Consider the following 27,497-nt stretch of genomic DNA (forward strand, 5'->3'; position numbering starts at 1 on the left):
TATTCCCATGTTAACGGTCATCGGTGGTGGTTTGGTCAGGAATTGGTCGATAGCCTAAGATATAGGTCTGCTTAGAATATCCTTCCATTTTATTTGGGTTCAGCGACTTTGTTGTGGTCTTAACTTGTGGTCTTCGTCAGACGTGCGCTCTTCACAAAAAACAAAAGACCGGTGAACCACCGGAGCCAAAATGAGAACCCGACGACCGAAGATCGTCCTTCAGCCTCCTAACGTTTTTATTATCCGGAGCGTCAAGCCCGCCGCAGGCACCGACACACGAGACAGTTCATCAGACGCGCAGGACGAGGCGTGAGCCGAGACAATTCAGTCAACAAAGCAGATGTCGGCGGAGAATGCAGCGCGAGCGTCCCATTCCCATTCGCTACTGCAACAGCAGCGCGCGAGGTTACGTGCTTTGTGTTCCACGAGAGGATACGAGTGTGAGTGGCATGCTCATCCTCCACATCCACAAGCCCCTTTCATTCGCTTGCGTTCTGGGGGAGCGTTTCGGTAACACACGCCTCCATGCTAATTGAATCCAAAGAATGCCCACATAATAACGCCTCATCAAACCAGAGAAGCAGGCACATTTATCGTTCGCGTGTTGATGGCGAAAGCTTTTTAGGGGTGTGCACCAGTACAGGAAAGATGTGCGTGTGATGGGATAATCGCACGCCAATAAACACCCACACACCCACATATACATAAATACATGTGTATTCACACACACACACACACACACACACACACACACACACACACACACACACACACACACACACACACACACACACACACACACACACACACACACACACACACACACACACACACACACACACACACACACACACACACGCGCACACACACACACACACATCATGTAAGCATAATAACACACACAGAATTTTACCGATATTTGCATTTAACTTGAATGTTTAGTATTTTAGATGAAATCATACACCACCAGATTGTGGATCATTTGCACAATATTGACTGCGCTGATATGTTTCTGCTGGTGTTGTTTCTACACGGATACTTTATGGTAACGGACCACATAAACATGACAGCTGAGAAGGAAAACGCGAGTTTGAATGTCATCTCCTCTACGGCCATGGAAACTGTCAGTGAAGACAAACTACAGGTCTTAAAAGGCAAGAGCACACATCTTTGTCAACTGAGAGCTTTAAATTAGGCAAACAACGCATCGATTTTAATTTAAGTAAATTCCTTCACGGGGTTTTGCGAGGTCAATGCTAACCGCTAATATAAGGGCACTGACCTATTCTGCCATTTATATGAATGTATGTAATTTAATGTAAGACAACTTCTCTCTTATACATCCAGGGATGTGTTACGAAGAAACACCATTTTAGTACCATATCAATAACGTTCTGACCCCTGTTTATTCATCCACATGGTGTAACATAACGTGACACTGACAGCTCAATGTTGTGGAGCCATTGAACAGAATGGTGGGCGTGTATAAACTGTCCGAAGTTCACTATTCCTGTTGTAAATTTCTCAAAGATGGATTTAAGCGTTTTCTTATTGTCTAATTGAGGTTGTTCCTCTCTTTTGCAAGAGAGACATGAAAGCAGCACAAACCTACAAACAGTCACATCAGTTTAGGTGTGATAGCATTGATCATACTAATTCCATTGACATAACAAAATAATTCTCCAATAACAGCCTTGATCAAGGTTATTTTGAAGAAACACTTTCGAACCAACCGCCTGCTCTGCTCTCTCTCCAGGTGCCGCCTTTCTGGGTACCGTGGGCTCCGCAGGGATAATCGCAGGATTTGGTTCGTCGTTAGCTCTCGCCAAGAAGAAAAGCCCAGGCTGGTTTAGTAAGGTAATATTGGCCTGTTTTTTTTATTTATCTGGCACTTTTATCCAAAATGAGAGCAATGAAAGAATTCAAATTATCTTAAATAGTATCTAAACAAATGTATAGCTTGGCTAGAAGAGTTTTGGGATCAGAACACAACATTCGTCTTTTTATTTTTTATTTCAAGTCAAGTTTTCTACAAAAAAATCTGCATGAGTGAGATATTCTCAAAAGGAGTTATGGATTGAAATCTGGGAATGATCTCCAAATCCTCTGTAAACCAGCATGCCAGCATTGATGGTTTTTCAGTTTCAAGTCAATTATAATTTTAAAGGTCCCATGACATGCCACCAGGTGTGGTGTGATTAGCCGTTACAAGCCATTTTGGAAATCTGTCCCTTATGATCTCACAGGTGGGCGTGTCCACCTAGATGTGCGCTGGATAGATCAGTCTTCCAGCCTACCCAGTGGACTGTAACAAACGTTGCTCATCTATCCGTCACACATCTAGGTGGACACGCCCACCTGTGATGTCATAAGGGACAGATTTCCAAAACAGCTTGTAACGGCTAATCAACCCACACCTGGTGGCATGTCATGGGACCTTTAAACATGCATTATTTCATTAGCATGAAGTGCAATTTGCAGTTATACAGTTAAACATAGCCCACAGTCACGCGTCACTGACCGGTTATGTAAAGGAGGACAACTACAACACTATCCTGATATTTCCTTCTATATTCCCATTTCCCTGCTGCTTATCAGCGCCTCTCTGGAACTAATTACCAGCAGTGACGCACGAGGATCCACATACTCTGGTTGTTTTTGCGTTATAATGTGTTGGCACAAAGCAGCCACTGTCTCCAGCTCTATTTCGGTCCCACGGCCCATGTCGTTGGCCACCTCCGCTGCCCCTGCTCAACAGTCAGACAAATTGAATAAGCAGCGTGTGGTGAATGTGGTAATGAGGTCGTGGCGGTGGAGGAGGAGATCCGCAGGGCGTCTCCCTGGCTCACCAGCAGGGCGTCAGCCCATGAACGGCCGGCTTCCTGTCGGACGCGTACAAGAAGCCGCCATACTTTCAAGAGACAGAAAAACACACTGAATTTCCCATGCTGCAGGGAAATTGCATTTATTCCTATTTACTTGCAGCTCATTTAGCAGGCACTTTCATCCAAAGCGATTTAGATTGAATTTGGTTAAGTCCTTCAGATAGGCAATTAAGGAGGAGGTAGGCGTTAAGTCATCTTGCTCAAGGATCCCTATTGCTAGACTGCCCATATTGGGGATTGAACCCAGACTCTTTCGGCTGGGAGACATCCACCCTAGCAACCACAGTATCTCGCCACCCAATTATATTATTAAAATGACGCAACCGAATCTCCTTCTCCAGCGACTAGACTTATTTGATTGTCAATATGACGTTGGACGTTTTCCATTTTTTAAATCTATTTACCATTTAGTGATTTAACAGAAACTCTAATCCGAAGCACCTGAGCCCTTCTTGCATAAGTATAGTCATGGAGCGGGTAGAGGTCGGGGGCATCGCTCACAGATACCTACAGGTTGACCTGAAGACATGGGGGGTTTGAACCCAGATCCCTCCACCTAAGAGTCAAACACGCTTACCCCAAGACTAGACTATAATCCATCGTGTGTGTTTATTATTGGCTAACTGTGTCCCTGTCTCCCCCCCCCCGTCTCAGGGGGTCATGCCCACGGCGGCGGTCCCAGAGAGCGGGGCCTCTCTGGCCCTGAGGGCGCTGGGCTGGGGGTCGCTGTATGCCTGGTGCGGTGTGGGCCTGCTCAGCTTCACCGTGTGGAAGGCCCTGGGCGTTCACAGTGTGAGTATAGGAACATAGGAGTGAATTCCCTGGCCTAGGCGATAGTGTTGAATATTTTGCATTGCCACAAGGAAAACCAACAGTGAGATCAACATGTCGTCTCAGAGTAAACTTAATACTGGATTTTGTCTGATTTGATGCTTGTAATCTGAATTAATTACCGTGGGAAATGTAACGATGTGAGGATGACTAGAAAACACCAACGGGAGTGAAGGGCTTGGTGGTATGCCTGGGTGGGGTTAAGCGCAGTACTCAAACTGACCAATAGAGGGCGACAACAAACCCCTTGCTTGTGTATGATGTAATTAGAAAGCAACTCCCACTGGGACTTCCTCTCCATCTGTTAATTACCTTACTTTTACTCCCAGTTAGCGTCTCCCTCACCTGGTGCTGCATGTATTCCTCCCGTTTCCTTACCAGTTCTCGTCTCATTTCAGCTATCAGAGTTCAGGTTGAAGATGGCCGCCATCTTCCCTTCCATCCCCAAGAGCCCACAGGAAGAGGAAGGTTCGGAGCAGCCGGACTGGGACGGCATCTTTAAGTCCAAATAACGGCTGCTGGTTGATTTGGGGAGGCCCTAAAACAGACTCAAGACTTTGAAGTTCCACTGTTGTTTCATTAAGACGGGAAGGGCTGCGCAGTAAGACCAGTCTGCTAGGATGGATCTTGGACTGATCGACCGGAGAACTCCTCGTACCGCTGACATCGGGAGGACTTTGGACCAAGGGACCGCCTGGGTCTGCTGAACACTGACATCCAGTTCTCATGGACAGAACCATCTTTTGAAGAACAGTGGTTGTGTGTCGTATGCGTGTCGTTATGTTGCTGATAAGAGATTGAATGCACTTTAAAACAGGGCAATGCACTAAACTTGGGTATTCACTTGTATGCATTGCTTAAGAGTTTTATGAGAGAGATTTAGCCCAAACAGTGGTCACAGTGCAACCAGATGCCATGTACATTTATTATTTCATCATGTTGTGAAACAGGTGTATAAAGATAAGGAATAAACAGCGGCCATCTTCTCTTTACATCGGTTGAATTGTTGCAACCTGGCCAACCGTTAACAACTTTCAGCTGTACAGCAAGACTAGCATGTTAATGTTTATGTAAAAAATGATATTTTTCATGACAGGTACCGTTAGCACACACACGTCCCGATAAGTCCCGATAAATCCCGTTCATGTACCGAAAAGGACATTTGTGAGTTGTAACGTCCATTTTTTTTTGTTTTTGAAGTTAACCCTTTCCATTACGGTGTCGACCCCACAGCCTCTTCGGCGAGGAAGACAAAAATATGTACAACTTTATTTACACGTGGGGCCCGGACGCTGACGGTCGTGAAGTGACAGTTGAAAGTGACACATGAAGATGAAAAATAAACCTTTGTTTAGGATGTGTTTGGTTTTATACTGGTATGGTTCTGCAACATTGTTGGCCAAGATAGTTGAAATATATCTTAAAATTATTCACATTTAGCAACCACACACCCCTCTGGCTCAATCCCCTGAATTACCCAAGACAAGCTGGATAAACACTATTGCACACCGTAGGCTTTAGACATAAGGTCAAGCTGTTGCAGCACACCAGAACACGGCTCTATATACACACTATTTAAATAAGTCGTTCACATCCACAGAGGCCCTCCGTAGGGACAGACCCCGACCCCCTCCAGCCCCCTGCGACCAAAGCCTTCCAACTTTGATTCAAAGAATAACAAGAAACACCTAAAACAACCAAAACGTAAAAATACAGAGTATTAAATATTTTGTATTCAAATTATTTAAAAGTCCCAAACTAAAACGTGTTGAAGGGGCCAATAAGCTGTATATTTATATTCTATATATATTCTTTATGTAAAAACACTTCATACATCATCGTTCTTGTCTTTTAAATAAAAATATACGCCCAGCGTCCGTCACACACACCTACTGAGCACGCTCAGTGCGCGTGTCACGACGAGCGGGCGACCTTGAACAGCACCTCGCACAAGATGGCGGCCACGGGAGGGGCGAGCGCCACCGACAGCGACACGTCCAGCAGGCGGCTCTCGTGCAGGACAAACTCCGCGCGGTCGCCCCCTAGCCGCGCCAGCGCGAGCAAGGCCTTCGCCGCGCGGCACATCATGTTGACGCTGGGGGGCTCCGGGGCCAGCGGGGGGGCGCCCCCCGGTGGCGGAGCGTGGTGGTGGCGGTACTGCACCGCGGCGACGCCGTCCTCCAGGAAGCCGATCAGGGTCCCGACCGCGCCCTTCTGCAGCGCCAGGGCGCGGGCGGCCGAGGCCTCGCCCTGCGCCAGGTTGGACAGCGCCGCCACCGCCATCTCCCGGCACACGGGGCCGCGGCGGTCGCCCACCAGCCGCAGCAGCGCCGCGAACAGCCGCTCCTGGCGCCGCAGCGGGGGCGTGGCCAGCAGCAGGTCCACGTTGGCGTCCTGGATGCTCAGCTTGCACAGCGCCTCCAGCGCCAGGCGGCGCGGCGTGAGGGGAGAGGAGGCGGCGGCAGCGGGGAAGGGGTCGTGGGCCTCGGCCGAGGGGCAGACCATCCAGTGCAGCACGCCGTCCAGCACGGGCAGGCAGACAGTGTCGGGGTACTGCGACAGGTCCAGCTGGCCCGACATGTTGGCCAGGGTCACCAGGGTGTTCTCCCGCAGCGCCGCCAGACACTCCCACCACCACTCGTCCCGGCTGCACCCCACAGCCGGCTCCTCCTCCCGGCGGCTCCTCCTCTTCCTCCTCCGGGGCGGGTGGCGGTGATGCAGGAGCACCAGGCGCCCCAGCAGCAGCACCAGACCCGGGTGGCGGGACATCTCGGCGTCGTTGCCGGGGACGACGGAGAGGCTGCGCAGCACGTTGGAGACGCACACGCAGCGGCGGGCCAGCTGGTCCTGCCAGGGCTGGGCGGTGGAGAGGGGCGCCTCGGCCCAGCCCCGCGCCTCGTCCTCCAGGGGACTGATGGGCCCGCGGGGCGGGGCGCTGACCCCCGGCCTGGAGGGGCCTGGAGGGGAGACATGGGGAACACAGGGTCATTTCATGGTCATTTCTGTGATTTATGGGGCTCTGCATGATGTTATAATAACCCGTACGGAATTATATGTTTATCCCCAGAAACGAGACCCAGCAGGGTGAAAGTGAGCTATGTATTAATCATTTCTTTGTGAATGCGGCCCACAGTCAGGTTTGCGGGGCATAGTCCCGCAAACCTGCGTCCCAAGGGGGGTTTGAACCCAGGTCCTTCTTGCTGTCCAGTGCTAGCCAATGTGCCACCACGCGTTACTCAAAGAGTTATTCCTGCCGTTACCAGCAGAGGGAGACAGACCCTCTCAGACTCTGACTCACCAGAACGGGCATCGACCAGCGCATTGGCAACATCCGTCTGCCTCTTCCCCCCATCCTCTGCCTCCTCTTCACTCATCTCTTCCTCCCACTCCTCCTCCTCCTCCTGGCTCTCCACCTCCTCCGGGGGGGCGGCGTGGCGGTGCTGCCCGCCGCCGGGGGGCTCCATGTGGGTCAGGATGTGCCGGGTGGAGTCCCCCCCGCCCGCCTGCCAGTGCAGCAGGCCGCTGGTGAAGCTGCAGTCCTGGTCCAGGTGGGCCCAGCGCGCCTCCATCGCCTCCGCCCCCTCCCCCACCTCCTCCAGCAGGAGGGGCAGCAGGTCGTACTTGCTGGCCTGCTTCGGAGGAGGAGGAGCGGCGGGTTCCGAGGGCTCCTCTTCTCCTCCTCGCGCGCCCTCCTTCTCCTCCTTGACTCCTTTGTTCGCCCGATTCATGGAGACCGGTGGTTCCGTTTCCATGCCGACCTCCTGCTCCTCCTCTTTTTCCTGCTTCACAGCACGAATGATTGGCTCCTCGGTTGTTAGCAGCACCACCTCCTCCTCCTCCTCCTCCTTCTGCTCCTCGTCTCTCTGTGTTGACTGCCTGGGCAGCCTCTGCTCCCCCTGCTGTGATTGGCCGTCAGAGAGAAGAGGGCTGACGACGGTTTTGGTTGTTGTTGTTGTGGTCGTTGTCCGAGGCTCCGGTGGCGTTTCCTCTGCCGGGGGGTTGGCCCCCAGGGGCCCAAGCAGGCTGGGCTGGGGCCCCTGGGAGCCCAGCTCGTACTCCTCCAGGATCCCGAAGATCTGGATGAGGCAGCGGCGGTAGAGCTCCACCACCAACTCCAGGAAGCCAGGCAGCTGAGGAGAGAGAGGTCAGAGGTCAGAGAGGTGGAGGTCAGGGGTCAGAGAGGTGGAGGTCAGAGCTCGGAGAGGTGGAGGTTGAGAAAGATGGAGAAGCTCGCTGGGTGAATGGAGAGATGGAGCGAGGGGAATAAATGGACTACAAGAGGGAGATACAACGGTGTCCTCTGGGTGGGTTGCTTTGGGAACAGGATCTGAAGTGATCCCAATGAGAGAAAATACCAAGTAGGAAAATGATATGTAGAGGGGCAGAATGGCCATTTAATTTACTACACACTTGAATGCACAACATAACTTATGTCTTGTTGAGTGTCGTTTCCCTTTGTTAACCAAGATAAAAAAGGAAGGCCACACATTACAGAAAAAAACAAAACAATTGTACTGAATAAAATGGTAAAGATTGTGATTGTGGTGGGTGGTGGGGGGGTACCTGGCTGAGGCTGAACGAGCCCACCGTGCTGTCGTCGTACAGCAGCACGTTCAGCGTGTCCAGGGCCCACGTGCCCTCGGCCAACAGGCCCGACTTCAGGGCCATCATCACGCGCCACGCCTCGGGGGTTCCTGGGGGGAGAGAGCGGGTCTGGGTATCACCGCGTGGATGAACGGTACGAAGGAAGCTGACTCGTTACTGTACGGGGCGGAACATGCTGAATTTAACTCTGCTCTGTTCAGGTTATCTTTTGTGGCTACTTCTCTAAAAAGGCTGTTGGAACGGAATCGGACCACAAAAAGACAAATGTTTGGAGTAGGATGCGAGGCTATTTATACAGACTCAGGCCTTCAGCAGACGCCCATATACCTGACTAACCAGTTGGAAATCAATTCTTGTTTCGGAGATTTCCGTTGACTAATAGTTGCATTGTGGTATTTCTCTAAAGATAATTACTACTAATCCTGCACTGCATTTTAATAAACGTTGAAAGCACATGTCAGCAAACAGTTGGCGCTGTAGGGGCCGTCTGTTAAAAGCCTTTACGGCGGTTATGCGTCACTATCCTGACCAACAGGCCGATGTGTCGCGTGTCGGGGGCAGGCGGGGGGATCGAACCTGTGTCCTTGGGGGTGAGGCGGCGCCGGGCCTGGAGCCGGGGCTGCGTGGTCTCCACCGCCCCGGGGGGGAAGCTGAGCTCCCTCTGGACCAGAGGCAGGGTCTGACCGGGACCCCCGGGGTGGGGGCCCGGCCCGGGGCTCCCCTTCTTCAGGACCGCCATGTAGGGGCCCACGGGGCCCGGCGACGGGGAGCCTCCCATCGGCCGAGGGAAGGAGGGGCTGGGGGCCCGGGCCATGTGGTTGGCCATGGTGGCGCCGGCGGGGAAGGGGGAGGGGCGGGAGGAGGACAGGGGCCCCATGGAGGGAGACAAGGAGGGGGAGACGTGAGGAGGGAAGGGAGGCTGCCGGTGTCCCGGGGGCCCCGGGGGCCCCGGGGGCCACTGGCTCTCCTGAGGGCCCCTACCCTCGAGGTCCTCCCCTCTGCCCATTCCCGGGTAAGCGTGGCCCTGGGCGGGGAGACCGGGGTACTGGGGCCCCTGCCCCGGCCGCCAGGCCATGTCTGTCCTGTGGTGCCACATGTGGCCCTGGGCCGGGTCCCCAGAGTCCCCAGGGACCGGCGGGCCCCCACTCATCATGGTAGGCTTCGGGGGCCCCTGGGCGGCCCCGGGAGGCATGCGGTCGCGGGGGTAGGGGTACGGGTACTGTCCCGGGACCGGACGTCTGTCGGGGCCCATGTACCCCCCTCCGCCCCCCCCCTCCCCCGGCGTAGGGGCCGTAAACCTCCGGCTGGGGCCCGCTGTACTGCGGAGGGTAGGGGTCCCCCTCGTGGCGCTTGGCTGGCGGGTATAGCCCCTCCCCGGGCCTCTTGTAACCCTGGAAACGCCAAACATAGGAAACACCCATGAGAAAGGCTGGCCGGTGGGACTGTAGGCAAATGTCGGCACGACTACTGATCTGGAAATCATTCCGTTCGTCGGACCAACTTGACACCAGCTACATTCCGGTCCGTTAAGGCGGGAAGCGGCAGACGGCGAACCGTGAAGATGATAAGGACTATGAACATGGACCGCTTCGGCTCATGCTTCCGTCTCATATCTCAAACTAGAGCGAGTCCGCTGGCCAGGATTAGTTTTATCTATCGTCAGACGGAGAGGCCGTCCAACAGAAAATGGAGCCTCCTGATGCGTGGTAAACGCCTACTCACGGCGACTTAAGAAAAACATTTCAGTGCAGGGGAACATCTGAGTCACACGTCAATAGCGCATTAAGTAATCAAATCCACACGGTGAGGGATAGATGGTAGAGACACAGACTGTTGGGGTGAATGTAACCGACTGTTTCCTTAGCAGACCCTCTGACCTCTGTGTCCTCCACTGCATCCCTGCCGTTCTCATCATTCCCTTCTGCCAAACAACAACAATAAGGCAGGGGGAGACATGTCAACCGACAGGAAACAGTCAGGGGGAAGCAACACCCGCAGAGACATGCCCTGCCCATATATGGTCACTGTGACCCTAGTGTTAGTAGCTACAGCCAGCTAGGAAGGGGAATAAAGGCAGTAGTAGAAGAAGTAATGGAGGGGGGTGGGGAGTGGTAGCGCCCTCTGGTGGCCAAGACACTGACCTGCTGGGGGTACATGTTGGGCTGGTGAGCGGTGAAAGGCATGCTGGGAGGGAACTGCTGCTGGCCGTAGCTGTCGTGAGCGTGCCTGGAGGGGGAGGAGTAAAGGCAAACAGCACCATGAATCACCATAACCAATGGGTTAGAAACACACTCTATTCAAGGAATTCAACGCTGTTAAGATTATCATTTGTATAATTCCCTTTTTGTATAATTTTGAATGGCTTTGGCCAGACTCAGACCAATTGAAGAACGGTTTTAGGCTGCCTGGTGTTTCTGAACAGGGCTGAGTGGGGTCCTACCTCTGGGCTGGGTACCTGTTCCCGGGGTACGGGCCCGGGGTGCTCCCCGACGGAGCCATGCTGCTCTGGCCAGCAGGGGGCGCCAGGCTGCCCTCAGGACCCAGCTGGGCGCTAACGAGGTGGTCCGGTCTGGGGACCCAGGCAGAGATGGAACAGGACAGACGTACTTTACATGGAGAATCCATATAATGAGACGAAGGGTTGGTGATGATTTATACGGTGAGTCAGAGGCTACGGTGCAAGGATCAACACATCGTATGAGAACCAATTGACTACAACTAGTCCCCCGAGAGAGAGAGAGAGAGAGAGAGAGAGAGAGAGAGAGAGAGAGAGAGAGAGAGAGAGAGAGAGAGAGAGAGAGAGAGAGAGAGAGAGAGAGAGAGAGAGAGAGAGAGAGAGAGAAAGAAAGAGAGAGAGAGAGACAGACCTGCGGTCGTAGCCTGGTCCGTAGGGGTACTGAGGTCTGGGGCCGCCCCCCATCCCTGGCTGGGGCCCTGATGGGGGCCCCCGGGGGTACATGTCCTGCATGGCCCCGCTGGGCATCTGACCCGGGCCGTAGACCTCGCCGGGACCAGGACCTGCACACAAATAAAATACTTATTATCATACCTGTATCATCTGGATACATAGATATGGTTTCAGGCTTTGTTCAATCTGGGGCTGAGCTGATAACAGCCCTTATATTAAGTGTAAAATAGGACAGGTGGACAGGTGTGTCGCATCAAGGCTTGATCAGCATGTGACAAGGGAACTATATCAGCCAATCAGAGGCTACGCATGCAATAGCGCGTGTTTGAGTTCTCTAATGCAAACCAGAGACTCCTGGTGTTTGAGTCTGGTTCTCCTTTAAAAGAAAATATCAGAGCTGACCACAACTGATCGGTGGGAGGAGCCCGTTCTGGTGGTCTCACCCTTGCGTGGGGGTCCATCGTAGTGCATCCTCATGGTCAGTCCGTCTCCCTGCACCCCCGGCCCCGGCTGGCAGGGGGCACCACTGGGACCCAGACCTGGTTTTCCGTGGAACGCCGCTGGGTCGCTAGAGTGGGAAGATGCAAAGTTATTTACACATAAGCCTCGTTAGAATAATATTATTCATTAATTAAACATGGCAACAATAACATGTCATTGACTTGGTTCAACGTTAGTCGGAGTTGTTCACAATGTTATTATCAACATTAGTTTGAGGGTGTACCCGCTTCCCGGCTGGGGGGTCAGGGGTCGGTGGGGGGTGGAGGCGGGGGTGGGACGCTTGGCCTCCCCGGGGGTCTCTGGTCTCCCACTGGACTGGGGGGTTCCAGGCCGCTGCAGAGGGCCCATGGGAGCTGGAGCAAGACAAAAGGGTTTTAGTTGGTACGATATTATTAGATTGTATGTTTTATGATTTATTTGAATTTACAGCACATTGTGTTGCATTTGATAGTATGAACTGGGCATTTTATTAATACAATCTGTGTTCGATTATTCACGTTATTTGAGACAATGCAATTAGTTATTCTTCCATTTTATCCTTTCCCTGCTACTCTGGTTTGCTCTATTCAAAGGTTCTCATGGAATCAGCAGGTACCAGAGTTGTTATCGCCCTAACTGTGACTTCCAACTTGGTCGATAAATGCAAATCCAAAAGTACTTTTAAATTTGATTTCTTTAAGTTCTTATTTGGCTCCTATGGTGTGTCGCTCAGGGTTACAGGGGAAGCGTGTGAGCATGTGCGTGAAGAATGCTGTGTCACAGAGAGAGAGCGAGAGCGAGAGAACAAGGATGAGAGACTATCACTGGTCTGTAAACCGTGGGAAAGTAGGTCAGATTCAGGTCACTGCTGTTTACAAACCGTGTGTATGTGCATGTGAACGTGCGTGAGTGTGTGTGTGCTAATCTACCACAAACACAAGCTCTCATATGGCAAGTGAAATCTGGGCTGACTGATACTCTGTTCAACTCCCTCTACATTCTACTGCCTAAATAAACAGCCTCTTGGACCAGACCCAGCAAGTGGGATTTGAACCTTTGACCTCCTGGTTAAATCTCAGTTTTGCAGATAATTTTGGTAACAATATCAGGGAAATTAAACAATGTCTCAATATCCGTTTTGAGGCAGCAATTTCGATATTGGCAAGTGTTGTATATTATTGTGTTCAAAAGATTGCATTGTTTCATGATTTATTTCATGGCATCCCACATATTTCATAAGGTTATGATGACTTTTATTGTTGTGACAGGCATTAAAGATACATAGCTTGATGGCTGAGGACCAACAGAGACAGATATACAGACCCCTAGCTTGATGGCTAAAGAAAGGGACAGACAGACACAGACCAGGCCGGCTACAGGCAGACAGACAGACCTTTAGCTGGAGGGCTGAAGTCAGACAGAAAAACAGACCAACAGAACCATATCTGGAGTGTTGACGAAAGACAGACAGACAGACAGACAGACAGACCCATATCTGGAGTGTTGACGACAGACAGACAGACAGACAGACAGACAGACCCATATCTGGAGTGTTGACGACAGACAGACAGACAGACAGACAGACAGACAGACAGACAGACAGACAGACGGTGTGTCTCACCAGGGGAGGGGGGCAGGACCCTGGCCTGCTGGGGGGAGGCCATCTTGGGGTCCCCGGGGCCGGGCCCCGAGGCCAGGACCCCCTCGGCGGGGGGCTCCTCCCCCCGCTCGGCCTGGCACTCGTAGGTGAACAGGAAGTGGATGTAGTGCTTCTTCAGGGAGCTGGCGGCGCTGCTGGACGTGCCCACGCTCAGGTAGGCCGACAGCTCCCGCCACTTCTTGTTCTTATTCACCTGAGGACCAAAGGCTGTTCTTTACCTTCTCATTTAGGGCATTTAGCAGACACTTTCATCCAGCGCGACACACAATAATTTGTCTTTTGACTCTAAGCTTCTTATAATAAAGTGGTAGAAAAAAAACAACTATCAACCCCCATCTGACATAAACCATTGGAAGTTTTTCTTTGTGTCGTTTCCCCACTCAAACACAGATGCCTGGCTCGCTTGAGGCCCAAAAGCCTGATTTATAGTCGTCAAGCGGGAATTGACATCATCAGTTGCTGCCTGATAGCTTTAAATCAACACATTATCACTGCCCTGCGCACCGTTCAGTCACTTCTTCTGCACGCATCCACAGCATCGTTATGGCAGAAGTCAGAATATAAAATCCATGGCCATGCGTGGGAATGGTCCAGAACGGTGCATCACGTTGATTATAATTCTGGTTCACGCTACCTGGTCTGAGCAAAACTAGGATTTGTTAAACTAGGTTTAACCAGTGCTTTGTTAACCAGTTTTAAAAACTAGAATGAAATCAGTCATCTCATCCTATCTACAGTTTCCCCGGGCATGTCCTCAGAACAGGTTTTACAACGGTCTCCTCGGGCAGACTGGTTTCCAGGTGTGACACCAGACCAGCAGCTTACCAATACAACCCTTCCCAGGAATATCTGCCCAACGAACCGGGATCCCTTCTCTTGCGTTTCTCTCCCCCGATCTCCCATCATGCACCAGCGGCTCACCATGGCCATCCCGCCGATCTCCCTCACGCACGTGTAGAGGCGGTAGAGGTCCAGGGGCTTCTTGCCCACGGTGGGCAGGCCGGGCACGGGGGTCCCCCTCTGCTCCATGAAGGCCAGGTAGCGGTCCACCCAGGGCCCGCGCTCCGGCTCGCCGCCCAGCTCGTACAGACGCGCCGCCTTGTCCCCCGTCCCGCCGACCACGGTTCCCCCCGGCTTCTGGCGCGCGAGAGAGAGACACACGTGTTGTGGTGGAGGAGGTTGGCGGAGCAACGGTGACGCTTTGCGGTGGGAGGGGTAGCCGGAGGGGGTCAGATAACGACCAGGTATGTGTTTCCATTCAGTGACTCTTTGGAAATCAATGCAATTAAAATAATAAAATATTTAGCATAAATACACAAAAATATTTTAGTTCTAAATCTTTTCGAAATTCAGGAGTCAGAAGGACTATAAGTGAGTATTTCACAATATTGATAATATCAGCTAGTGAAGTCAATATTTATTAAAGACTCCATCAATTGAGGTCCGTTGAATTTAAGTATATTGGCAATATTTGAATGCGTTCAAATAAGTATTAATAATTCCATGCCTGTTGTCTAACTGACCATTGAGACCATAGCCTAGTATAATGGAGGTAAGCCGTCGCTGTAGCCTGCTACTCTAGCTAGCCTCCCCCTTCTCCTCCAACTAGCACAGCCCACATATGGACTCCCAGATGCTAGACCCTGCCTTTAAAAGCCCCCCCTGCCGTGAAACAAACCAACTAGGAGCCTCCATTATGGGGACGCGGTGAACCCAAGTCAGCTCAGCGAGGGGTACGAGGAGACACACAAAGCTAATCTACCGCCGCCGCTAGCTGTCATTGTCGTTAGCGCACAGACTAGAACCCAGAACAAGAAAAACAAGACTTGCAGAGAAAGCATGCACATTACACAAACAGGCACGTACACACACACACACACACACACACACACACACACACACACACACACACACACACACACACACACACACACACACACACACACCAAAGCTACACCACCTCCTCCTTTTCGAAAGGGAGAAGGGGGGGGGGCAGAACAGAGAGAGAAAAACTGTTCTGAGGAACGCACGCCAAACTTTAACGAGAGTGACGGGCGGTGAAGTGAGTGGAACGATCCAAAGAAACACAAACCGAAACAAAAATAAGCAGAGCGTCGGTGGGAGTGCGACGCAGAGCTCCTCTCTGGTGGCGGTGAGCCAGGGGAGGTAATTTTGGGCGTCTTTTCCGAGCCCGTCTAAAAATGGTACAAGCGGTGGGAGAGAGAGAGACCGGGAGAGGTGGAGCAGTCAGTGCAGGTGTGGTGAGCACCCAGCCGGAGATCTAAGGCTGCTTCGACGCGGCGCCAACTAGCGCTGAGATACGATAGATACGGGCGACAACTAGGCGTGCAGATCTACTCTGACTCTTAATCTCCGGTCGAATATAGCGAATAAATGTCACAAAGGGAAGGCAGACTGCTGCACACCTCTGATGTTTCACCCGTTTTAATTCCCGTCGACTCTCGTCTCATTGGCTGCTACAACGTCACAACATTCTTCCGGTGCATTCCCCCGAGGGATCCTTACCATTCGGGAGGGATTCTGATTGGAGGGTTCTGATTGATGGTTAATGAAGAGAGCTACCTTTGGTTTGGGTGGCTCGGTGGTAGCAGTGGTGGGGGCAGTGGTGTTAGGGGTGGGGCCGTCTTGGCTAAGCTCCGCCCTCTGTTTTGCCGGGGGACTGCCCATCCTTTCTGGGGAAACCATCAGGGGGCCTGGATGGGAGAGAGGTGTTCCGGTTGGGTACAGTAAAGTAGCCATCGGGGATTGGTTTTCAAATGGATTTCAGTTTTGAACTGAACAGTACAACTATTTAAAAGGAAAAGGAAAAAATAAAGAGAAACACAAATGAATTCCAGGCTCATTAAGTCAGTAAGAAGCACCCTCAGGGACAGGAAGTGACACAACAGTCCTAACCTGTGGGCGGGACATTGTAGGCGGGCCCTTGAGAGGTTACTCTTCCACAGTTGTTACCTGGCTGTTGGGTGTAGGGGCCCGCGGGGCCCATTCCTCCCATCGGCCCCATACCTGGGAAACTACCCTGTCTGGACACCAAAGAGGAAGAAATGGGTTTTGTATTAATACATTTTGGACTTTACCTAGCTAGTGTGTAGCGTCTCTCAGTCTTACAGACGGAAGGGAGGGGTTAGTCCATTAACACCAAACACACATCTGTATTTAGACAAGCCGTGCAGTTTGGACCCATTCAGCACCACGGTCGGACGGCCAGCCGGCCAGGGAGGGAGCGGGAGGAGAGAAGCAGAGTGTCATTGGAGGAGAAAGGGAAGAAGCGGTTATGGTTACGTTTCAGTGGACCGAGAACACACGTCAAATCCAGTGATGTGTTTCAACAGAGACAGAAGATGGCAGGCCTGTTAACTGAAGAACAGGTGAGTACACTAAGGAGGATGAGTGAGTATACTGTAAGGATAGCAGTAGAGTTAGTCGATTATACAGGGAGATACCGTTTCATTCCAGCAGTAGGTTATGCATCGGCCACACCCTTAGATGACCGCAGGGTAACACATTAACCGAGGGAGATGTATTGCAGACCCCGCCCACTCTCCATTTAATCAGACTGGGTTTCATCGACTTGTCCAAGTGGTTTTATCCAATTTTTCCCAAAGTCTACTTTCACTATTTAGCCGACACTTTAAACCAAAGCGACGTCCAGTGAACTCAGATACGTGTGACGGTAGGGGTCTGCTAGGGGAACTGGCTCTCAACGATCCCCGGCATTTGCGGTTAAAACCTCTAATACCACCTAACCCCTAACCTCCGGTCTCCATTGTGTTAACAGTTTTGGTTTCTCGGCCAGTGTCGGTTCAGACAGCGCCCAGGTCTGCGGAGCCAGACGTGGCGGTGTCTGCACTCCCTCGGTTACCCGTTACTCTGCGGGGCGATGACATCAGCGCGCCGAACCTACCCATGGTGATTGGAGGGCTGGTGGGGGGAGGGGGGAGCTGGGGTCACACCACTACCCTGCTGGTGCTGGTGTTGGTGGTGGTGGTGGTGGTGCTGGGGGGAGTGAGGGTGGAGGTGAGGGTGGGGGTAGGGACGACGAGGGGAGGGGGAGAGTGCGGGCCCTGACCCCGGGGGCCAGGGGTGATGGGGGTAGGCTGGGGAGCGGGGAAAGGGGGGTCTGGAGGGGGGAGAGAGATCACACAGCGGTTGATTGTGCTTTACGTCCACAAAGGGTAACAGATCAGAGACGAAGCAAGAAAATAGCGCCTAATTCGAACTACTACTGTAGACGGGTGGACAGGTGGAAACAGTGACTGTACATGGAACTAAAGTTAATGCTCCAAAACAAACTACAGCAGATTGAAAACATGAATAATGGTTAAACTATACATTTCAGTCCTTGCATACTTGGCTGGAACTTGCACGGCCCCACAACAGTCCTCAGCTGGGCTGCACACTCACCTGGACTGTGTGGCGGACGAGGACGAGGCAGAGTTGGCCCCTGGAACAGCGTGGGGGCCCGTCTCGCACGGCTTGCGGATGCCTTTGGTCCCCAGGGGCCCCATGCCCTGGCCAGCCGGCTGAGGCATGCCAGGGGACGTGGGGGCCATGTGGGTGGGGGCGCCAGGGTAGGGCCGGCCCCCGGGAGCCCCAGGACCACCGGGGCCCCCGGGGCCCAGGCTGCGGCCCGAAGGGGTGGAGGGCCCCTGGCCGTGCATGGGGCTGCCGGCGTTCATCCCCATGCTGTTAGCCGGGCCGGGGCCGGGGCCGGGGCCACTGTAGCCGGCTGGGGGGGCCCCGCCGTAGTGAGGGGGCCTCGGGTAGCTACCTGGGGCCACACAGAGGGCGGGGTGGACATAAGTCACTTCCAACTTGGTTCCGAAAGAGCAAAGAGAGCAAAAACGTTTGTCAGCTGCTCAATCTGATTTGCTGGAGTACGAAAATGTTGAAACCCCACCCGCGCGTGGGTGGCAATTCAATAAACTGCCTCCTGGCCAAGTGAAATGCAAATTTTCATATCTGGATGGCCTCACGTGGTACACGCTGAACATAAACCAGCATGTAGGCAATATGTCTTGCGTTGACTGAATTCTGGCTCTACACTGAATGTCACTCTCCTGTCTATAAAGGCACAAAGCCCACCCAAACACAGCATGTCGGAACATTTTGCTCATTCTAATTCCCTGAATGAACAGGGAACTAGAACATTTAGTTCCCTGAATAAACAGGGAACCAGAGTTAACGCTCGACAACAACAGATTAAAGTGAATACATTGAAGATGGTTGGTAGAGGTGAAATCCTTCCATTTGAACCGGCTGAACCCAGACTACAGGCGTGTGAGCCTGTGGTTCCCTGCCGTAATAAACAACAAGATGTGAACACACTTGGCATGTGTGGCAAGCGGGACATCTGTTGAGGTAGTCAGCAGCAGATGATTCATTCATTACAGATGATTAATCACCTATCGGCCATGCGTACACACACACACACACACACACACACAAACACGTACAGACAGAGAGAGAAACACACACACTTCAACTGAGGACTCTGTTGACAGGAGACCCATGGGTTATGGCGAACAAGTGGTCATGCTCAGGGGCCCGGCCATACCTGGAGAATGCGTAATTGTATGTGACAATGTGTGTGTGAGAGAATGTGTAGGTGTGTTTCTGTGTGTATGTGGCTATGTAATTGCGTGAATGTGCCAATGTAGTGTGTAGTGGCGACAACGGCCCGGCCGTACCTGGAGGCCCGTACTGGGCATAGGAGGGGCCCCCTCCCTGCTGATAGGACGAGCCGTGGTGCATGGGCCCCCCGGGGGAGCCGTGAGGGGACATTGGAGGCCCCGGGGGCTGGGGGCCAAACTGAGGTCCCGGGGCGGTACGTTGCATGCCGTGAGGAAACCCTGAGGACGGACACACACACACACACACACACAGTTCTCAGAAATGAGTTGGCATAGAACTTATTTTAGTCTTCAGTCATTTAGCAGACTTTCTAGGATGCTTATTTAGGTCCTAGGAGCCACAGTATTTTTTTATAGAATACTTAATTGGAACTGTACATATTACAGCTTACCTTCTGTAAACCATTTCATATTGAGTATGAAATGCTTTGAACCGGGGTTATTATAGAACGTAACTTTCTAGAATGGTTGGTCTGGTTAGTCTCCATGCGGAGGGCTCTCACCTCTGTCCTGTGACATGGGGGAATGTCCCATGGCGACATGGGGGCCCATGTCCTGGGACACACTGCCTGGGGTCAGGGGGCCCGCCTGGGTCCCTGAAACACACAGGAGAAAACAATTCATACGTTAATAGTACGGCACACAGGCCCACGCGTGATCACATGATCAAACGCACAACGCAAACCAATGAAGAATAATTGTATGCTTGTACGTTTTACTTTGTTTTTATGCAGTCTGTGCATGACTTGTAGTGCGTGCAGGTGTGGTCTAACAGAAGTCTAAATCTGTGATTGCTTGTAAATGTGTTTATCTGGCTGTGTGTTATTGTGACAGTCCGTGGTGAAGACTGTCGGGGAGTTGTAAGAATACGTAATTGTGTATGCTTGTGAGGGTGTTTGTGTGCGTAATTGGGAGGGTGTGGATTAAAGAACAATGTGGAGTTGTATGTGACGTTGAGTGTGTGTTACTGCGACAACGTTTGTAAGGGAGAATGAATTAAGATAATAAATAATAAATAAATGAATGACTGACTGAATGACTGACGGAATGACTGACGGAATGACTGACGGAATGACTGACGGAATGACTGACTGAATGACTGACTGAATGACTGACTGAATGACAGACTGAATGACAGACTGAATGACAGACTGAATGACAGACTGAATGACAGACTGAATGACTGCGTGCATCAGGTGACCTACCAGGGCCGCTGGCGGGGGAGATGGGCCCGGAGCGTGATTGGCCGGAGCCCACGGGGGAGGCCACGGGGGAGGAGGAGGACGCCCCCCCGCTGCGCATAGCGGGGAGGCGGGGGGAGACATGGGGGGAGAAGGGGGACTGGGCCGGGTTGCTGGTTTCCCCCTGGCTGCTGGTCGAGCCTGACGCGCTGACCGCAGAGCTGATGGCCGCCTCCGTACCCGTGGGCAAGTCATCGATGGAGCCTGACAGATCCTGGGAGGGGGGGAGGGAGGGAGAGGGGGGAGGGAGGGAGGAGGAAGGGAGGTGTTGAGGAGGGAGAGGGAGGGAGGGAAAGAGGGGAAGGGAGGGAGGGAGGTAGGTAGAGGGGGGAGGGAGGGAGGGGGTGAGGAGGGATGGAGGGAAATGAAAGCGATTCAGAAATCAGCCACATCTATTTGACCTTTCAGACATTAAGCAAACCCTTTTATTTTACAATAAACGCCATCAGATCCAGCCCAACATTAAGGAGCGGGTAGGGTAAGATCAGGGAATCCATCTCAGAGTAGGCCTATTGGTAGTAGCCTGTAGGACATTGGAGTTAGAACCCACAACCTTTTTGCTGGGAGTCATGACATCGAAATTTTAATTCCTTCCCCATTTTAATATCCTTGTCAACATCCGGTACCCTTCCCCCGTTGGAAATCACCCATCAACAGTGTTTCTACTTTATTTGTATTCTCTTTCGAGCCAGCAAAACCAGCTGTGGTTCCCCCATCAAGTCCTGGGGTCTTGAGTGCTGGCTCAGAGGTATGTTGTCAGACAGCCTCATTAGAAACACATCACTGACTTCACCCGCTCCTGAATCAGCTGAAGAAACTGGTTTGTTGTTAGTCACGAAATGAAAACATTAAACCCATGGAAAATGGCTTTTCACAGAGACGAAAACATAGATGACCCTCTGTGGCGAGATGTTTATCGCGATGCCAACCATTACGCATCTGTTTTGTTCAGAACAAGATCATTTCGCTCTGCAAGAAGTCGTACATACAGACATGGTACAGGGACAACAGGACCATGGCACATGTAGCACGTCGTGCCACTAAAGGGTTCATTTTCTGAAGAAAATAGGTTTGAGTTTTCAATCTGGGCCGATGGTAATAAGCCAAAACCCTTACAGGGCTGTTGCGTCATCGCATGACATTTTGAACTAATTAAGATATTTTTTCAGCAAAGTTACCCTTCAAAACATATAAATGAAACTGACAATTGTATTTGTAAATGTTTTAGCTGTATCTTTTGGTTTCCTCCTTGTTGAAATGTTCTAATTCCCCCCCTGCAATTCTCCAAAGCACCCCTAGCATAGAAGAACGCGTTCCCCCCTTTTTAGAGACCTGCTGCCCTACACAATCGCCCTAAACTCCAATCGCATGCTAGCCCATTACTGCTGGCATGCTAACACATGCATGCTATCACTGCTAAAGGGATATCATGCTAACGGCCTAGCATGCTAATAGATTTTCCAGATCTGCCTTCTGTTTCTGGATGGTGACGGGCCCCCACATCCATGCAGTGGACCGAGGGGGGGGGGGGGAACAGCGCTGGCTGCGTTTCAGCTCCTGCCTCCTGCGGCCGCGGGCGTCGGGGTTGAGGTGCGCCGGCTGCCGCTGCCTGCGTGATTTATAGTCGCAATTACCAAGGTTGTTTAAGGTCTCCCGACGCACGCACATCAACACAACCGAAGGGGACTTCCCAGCTACACCACTTATTCCGATGTGACTCAAAGACACACACACACGATAAAGGATTTTCAGAAACCGTAAGAGTAATAGAGAGTGCTGAGAGTAATTAGGAGTGGATAAATTCTCCCAGCAGCCCCTTGGGTGAGCCAGGCACTACACTGACAGCTGCACCTTTAAATATAGACACAAAGAGAGTGAGATACAGAGACATAGAGAACAGACAGAGAGAGACCAAGGGACCTAGGGAGAGAGGGATGGACAGATAGAGAATAACACACACAGAGAGAGAGAGAGAGAGAGAGAGAGAGAGAGAGAGAGAGAGAGAGAGAGAGAGAGAGAGAGAGAGAGAGAGAGAGAGAGAGAGAGAGAGAGAGAGAGAGAGAGAGAGAATTAAAAGGGGGATGAAGAATTGGCAAGGAGGCTAAATGCAGTGGGCGACAGAGAGGCCAGGACCAGAGTCTCTGGAGGAAAAGGCCATTGATCAAACGGCTGGCTAGGGGCTCCCGGAGCTCCCTTAGGGGCCACAGCAGGGACCTCTCACGCGTCACCTCATCAGCTAGCAGCCCTGGATCAGAGGGCTCCGACTGGAGAGACAGGTCTCACTTTCTGAGACATGTCCGTAGAAGGGGGGGGTTCGACCCCTGCTATTTAATTATGCGACGTCACTGTATCATGAACCATACTTTATAATGTTTTCCCCACATAAGACCCTATGAACCAGAGACGACATGGGTTTCCCACAGTAAGTTATTGTGCATGTTACCAGGACGGGATACAACAGGTGCACTTGGGTCACCAGAACCACTCAACCTTAGACAACTCTGTTAGACCCTCCAAGTTACTGCCCTTGAACGGGCAGCAGAGAAATGCCTCCTCCCTCCTCCTGCTCGCTTCAATGTGAGGCGGGGGTGTGGTTGGTAGTAGTAATAGGAATAGGGATAAAAACGCATATTAATAGCCAAGGGCTGGGGCATGTGTATATAATTAACTTAATTGATGTGAGCACATGAAGTTTTGTCAGGAGAGCTACAAACACAAAGCCAACAGACACAACGATTTATAAGGACACACAGATCCCAGAGACAGCGCGTGTGCGTGTCTCGATGGAAGGACCACTTCTCCTTGAGAGCCTGGCTCGTGAACGAGCTGTTCTTTAGACTCACTAGGGACAGAGAGGAGGTGCAGATGTGTAAAATATTCTACACTGAATGACTCTCTCTCTCTCGCTCTATGAAGCAGCTACTCATCGTCAAACAAGAGCCGGCTTCTGTTTGTAAAACTCTATTTGCACATCGTTTTGCGTCTACAGTCAGTAGTGCTACGAGAGACGTTGTTGGAGATAATTAGGATCAGCTTTGTGCCATTTACAGGGAGTTTCGCGGCAGTTTCCGGAACAATGGTTAGTGCTTGGAAACCCTAAAATAGAAAGGTCCTTTCAGGAAACAGGAAGCTGATACAGAGTTACATTTACCACAGTTCAATAAAAATCCCAGAAACTGAAAAAAAAAAAATCAAGAAACCATCAATGTTGACAACAGGGGTCCAGATTGTTGCACAGATTCAAATTGCATTTGAAGCAAATAAACTAATTTTCTAAAGATAAAAAATATCCTAATCTCAATTAATAATATTGTAGCATCAAGTACTGGAAAGCCGTTGAACTGGCTAGCTTGTGAAATCCTTGATTCTTGTGATGAGGGACTAATCAGTTAACAGAATGGGATATATATGTGTAGCCCAATGGGCTGAACCCCAAGAATCCACTGTGTCCATTAGAATTAAATCCAAAGTCTCAGAGTACATACAACTCTACACAATATCTGGGCACATGATTCCGCCCCCAAACCAAGTGAAAAGGCGCAACGCTACAGATTTAAGATCAAAGAAATCAGATAAATTCTCATGGAGGCTAGCATCTCGGATCACAGCATGCTGGGATGCAATGAGAATCACCCCTTCAGCAACCATGATCAAAACCCACACCCTGACACACCTTGCAACAGAGGAGTGAAGCAAGGAGGATGACAGGAGAAGGTGGAAAGAAGTAGAATAGAGAGGGATAGAAGGAGAAGAGAGAGGGATGGAAGAGGAGAGGAACTGCTCTCAGATCTCCTATCTTCCCCGGGGATGGCCAATGGCAGGCCAGCATCCCATACCCCCTCCCCTTGCCAACAGCTCAGCCAAATCAGCTCTGTTATTCTCAGCGCTTCACTCTTATACCTCTTGTTCTCTCCCCTCTCCCTCTGTCAAAATATAGATTTTCAAAATAAAGACCCAAATGAGACTGTAGTTTACCGCAAAACATACAGCAATAACGATTCAACAGCTTTTTGATGCTAATAGGGCCAGGCTTTTTGTCTAACCTTATGATATAATTCACCTTCTAGCCAGCAGTAATCAAGGAACTCTCCCCCAGTCAAATGGTTTAATAGGACAACCATTTCAGATTTTATGTGCCGTTTTACATCTCTGGTAATGCCGTGCTCAAAGGTAATATTTCTCTTTTATAGAGGGGTTGTAACAGATTTTATATTGTCATCGAAGCCTCCTGGGCTCAGCTACCTAGGATAGCCCTAACAGTTTCAGCAATGGCCAGTGTCTCTTGAGAGTCCTGCATTGTACAAGAGAGCCCTGGGGGAGCAACCACACAGTTTGGGAACGCCACTCGGATGGCGCTTGACCTGTGATTGGCACGAATCTAAGGTTGGAATGGGGAGCTTGATGGGCCAATGGCTGGACCATTTGTAAATTGAAGTGATGGAGCCAAAGCAATGCTTAGGGTCAGATTAAGGAGGCTGAGGGCCTCCTCCATCTGCCTTCAGGACAGACTAGCGTTTTCTGTTGTCGAGTTTTTGTTCCCTGAATCTGCTGTTTTTCGGAAACGGCCCCAGTTACTATGGCAACACCATCAGCAGCAGCAGCAGCTCTTTGCAGCTGCTGCTGCTGCTGATACGGGGAAGTGAGGGATTTATAGAGAGAGAGGAGAGAAAGGAGGTAGAGTAACTAGATTTGAGAGGGTAAGGATAACCGCTTATTTAGAGTAAAATTAGATAAATACACCAGAATGATAATAATAATAATACTATTATAATAATTATTACCTTATAATAATAAATAATTATATTATTATTATTACATCAGAATGAGACAGAGAGACCGGGGCTCGAGTTCGAGTGAGATGGACAGAGAGAGAGAGAGAGAGAGAGAGAGAGAGAGAGAGAGAGAGAGAGAGAGAGAGAGAGAGAGAGAGAGAGAGAGAGAGAGAGAGAGAGAGAGAGAGAGAGAGAGAGAGAGAGAGAGAGAGAGAGACAGTTGGAAACAGAGGGGGCGAGAAAGAGATAAATTGAGAGTGAGAGAGACAGAGAAAAGAGACCCAGAGAGTGAGGGAAAGAGAGAAAGAGATTCATAATCAGAGAGAGAGACAGAGAGACCGAGAGGGATAGAATAAGACGGAGTGAGAGACAAACTGAGTGAGAGAGAAAGAGTAAGACAGAGTTAGAGACAAAGAGGGCCAGAGAGAGTTGCATAAAGAGAAAGACAGAGAAAGAATTAAAGTGATGGCTGAGAAAAGTGGAGTTAGCAAGTAAAGAGTTAAGTGTTCAAGCCTAACAGCCAAACTTATAAACCTCTCCTTTCAAAGCCCTTATAATAAACCAACAGCCCTAACAGAGAATGCACCGCAGAGACAGAGAGCAAGAAGAGTGCCACAAGATATGGCTTCTGTGTATGTGTGTGTGGTTCAGGGGCTGTTATAGTATTGTTATAGTGTTTGTGTGTGTACGTGTGCAGTTATATTATTGTTATGCTGTGTGTGTGTCAGGTGCAGTTATAGTGTGTGTTTGTGTGTGTCAGGGGCTGTTCTAGTATTTTTATAGTGTTTGCGTGTGCTGTTATGGCATTGTTATGGTGTTTGCGCGTGTGTGTGTGTCTTACAGGCAGGCTGGAAGGTCTGTCCTGCAGGCTCAGACCCAGATCCTCGTGGCTGGTCTTCCCAGGGGTCACAGCAGACTGGCCCCTGGTGCCATACGCCTCCTGGGGCACCTCCTGGAGAGGTTAGGGCAGACAGGATGGTTGGGGAAAAAAAGGGCTGTGGCTCAACCCACCAAAGCACTAAGCATGTAGGGAAGAGGACTTGTAGCGACCCGGGTTTACACCTGTGGTCCGAGGCTGTGTTTATTTCTCTCTTCTTCCCCTCGCTCTTCTTCCACCCACTTTCCTGTCTGTCTATATTCTCCTGTCCATGAAGGGACAAAGCCCTTAAACATAAATACAAATTAAAAAAAGGTGGTGGGACGATTTGGAGATCTTCAATTCTTCTCCCATGCATAAAAAGCCCTCAACCATCAGGAAATACAATCGGGAAAGAGGCCAACCATACGATATATCATAACACTTATGTGGAAAAAAAACATTTCAAAACAGTAAGTAAAAATAATATATCATAATGTCCAACCTGTAAGGAATCTTTAAATGCTAAAACTGGCAGGACCTGTATCTCAGCAGAGAATCACATCCATCAGGAAATGACTGCGCTCCTTTTCTTAGAAAAACAAGAGCATTGTGGGAGATGCGGTCCTACCTGCTGGGGAAGCGGTGCTGGAGGCTGCATGTAGGGTGACTGGCTGGGGGCGGCGGGCTGGTGTTGAGGGGAGCTGTAGTAGGGAGGCTGCCCGGGCTGGCTGTACCCTCCCATACCCTGCTGACTGTAGCCCACCGACGCCATCTGACCAGCGAGAGAGGAGGAGAGAGGAGGGAGGAGAGAGGAGAGGGGGGAGAGCAGATAGGAGGGGATGGGAGAGGGAGAGGAGGAGAGAGGATAAGAGAGGGAGAGAGAAGAGGACAGGGGAGAGGCAGAGAGATAAAGAGGAGGAGGAGGAGAGGAAATAGTGGTATGGAGAAACAAAAGAAGAAATTAGGATTCATGTCACCTTCATCTAGTTGTGAATGAAACTTCATTCCGGTTATCATTTTCCTCTGCATGTCTACCAAACACCAAGTAACACATGAAAAAAACCCCTCTATTGTCCGGAAGCCGGTGGGAATAGGACTTATTCCTTTAGAAGTCATCTTGGTTCTAAGCCTCATGGAACACTGGTCCCACAAGAATTGAGAGTTTATTCATTTATTCATTCAGGCCGTAACCTACTGGATGTTTGGCAGTTTAACGAGATAGCATTAGGTTGCTAACCATATGTGGTATCTTTTAGATTAAGTGACCTCATACGCATCCCTTTCATGTGCCCAGTTTATGTCCAGGCTGATCAGTGCACTATAAAACAGGACTATGATTAACAGTTTAAATGCTAGCCTAGTGTAATGGACTGCCACCTGCTTTCTTCTGAGGGTCAACAGAGTCTAAGCACTTCTGCCTGACGTCAGAAATGTGCGGCACGAATTTCCACGAAATAGCATTCTGCGTCTAAGCTGAAATGCGTGCGTAGACGAAAGGAACGCAATTCATGGCGATGATGCTCTTTAAATGAATCATATACGCTCGCGTGACTGAGCCACAAGAGGCCTTTCATCGGAGCCCATTCCATATTCATCACTTAA

General features: G+C 50.8%; 2 protein-coding genes across 2 annotated transcripts in view; one reads left to right on the forward strand and one right to left on the reverse strand.

Annotated features, from left to right (window-relative positions):
• Positions 1 to 1,056: 1,056 nt before the first annotated feature.
• tmem242 (transmembrane protein 242) lies at positions 1,057 to 5,073 on the forward strand. The gene is made up of 4 exons (XM_079753570.1): positions 1,057 to 1,154; positions 1,757 to 1,857; positions 3,540 to 3,677; positions 4,115 to 5,073. The coding sequence occupies exons 1-4, from the start codon at positions 1,064 to 1,066 to the stop codon at positions 4,226 to 4,228; spliced, it is 444 nt and encodes a 147-aa protein (XP_079609696.1). The 5' UTR covers positions 1,057 to 1,063; the 3' UTR covers positions 4,229 to 5,073.
• Positions 4,256 to 27,497, reverse strand: part of arid1b (AT-rich interactive domain 1B) — a 36,002-nt gene continuing 12,760 nt past the window's right edge. The window contains 20 exon segments of the mRNA XM_079753567.1: positions 4,256 to 6,673; positions 7,015 to 7,846; positions 8,280 to 8,410; positions 8,898 to 9,588; positions 9,590 to 9,712; positions 10,463 to 10,547; positions 10,762 to 10,890; positions 11,189 to 11,339; positions 11,673 to 11,797; positions 11,954 to 12,083; positions 13,331 to 13,562; positions 14,291 to 14,506; positions 15,953 to 16,083; positions 16,286 to 16,413; positions 17,795 to 18,161; positions 19,081 to 19,242; positions 19,527 to 19,619; positions 20,229 to 20,478; positions 25,878 to 25,988; positions 26,524 to 26,667. Of these exon segments, the coding sequence (XP_079609693.1) occupies positions 5,631 to 6,673; positions 7,015 to 7,846; positions 8,280 to 8,410; positions 8,898 to 9,588; positions 9,590 to 9,712; positions 10,463 to 10,547; positions 10,762 to 10,890; positions 11,189 to 11,339; positions 11,673 to 11,797; positions 11,954 to 12,083; positions 13,331 to 13,562; positions 14,291 to 14,506; positions 15,953 to 16,083; positions 16,286 to 16,413; positions 17,795 to 18,161; positions 19,081 to 19,242; positions 19,527 to 19,619; positions 20,229 to 20,478; positions 25,878 to 25,988; positions 26,524 to 26,667 (5,274 nt within the window). The 3' untranslated portion in view covers positions 4,256 to 5,630.

Source organism: Pollachius pollachius (genome assembly GCF_949987615.1).
Source record: "Pollachius pollachius genome assembly, chromosome: 16".
NCBI classification, from domain to species: Eukaryota; Metazoa; Chordata; class Actinopteri; order Gadiformes; family Gadidae; genus Pollachius; species Pollachius pollachius.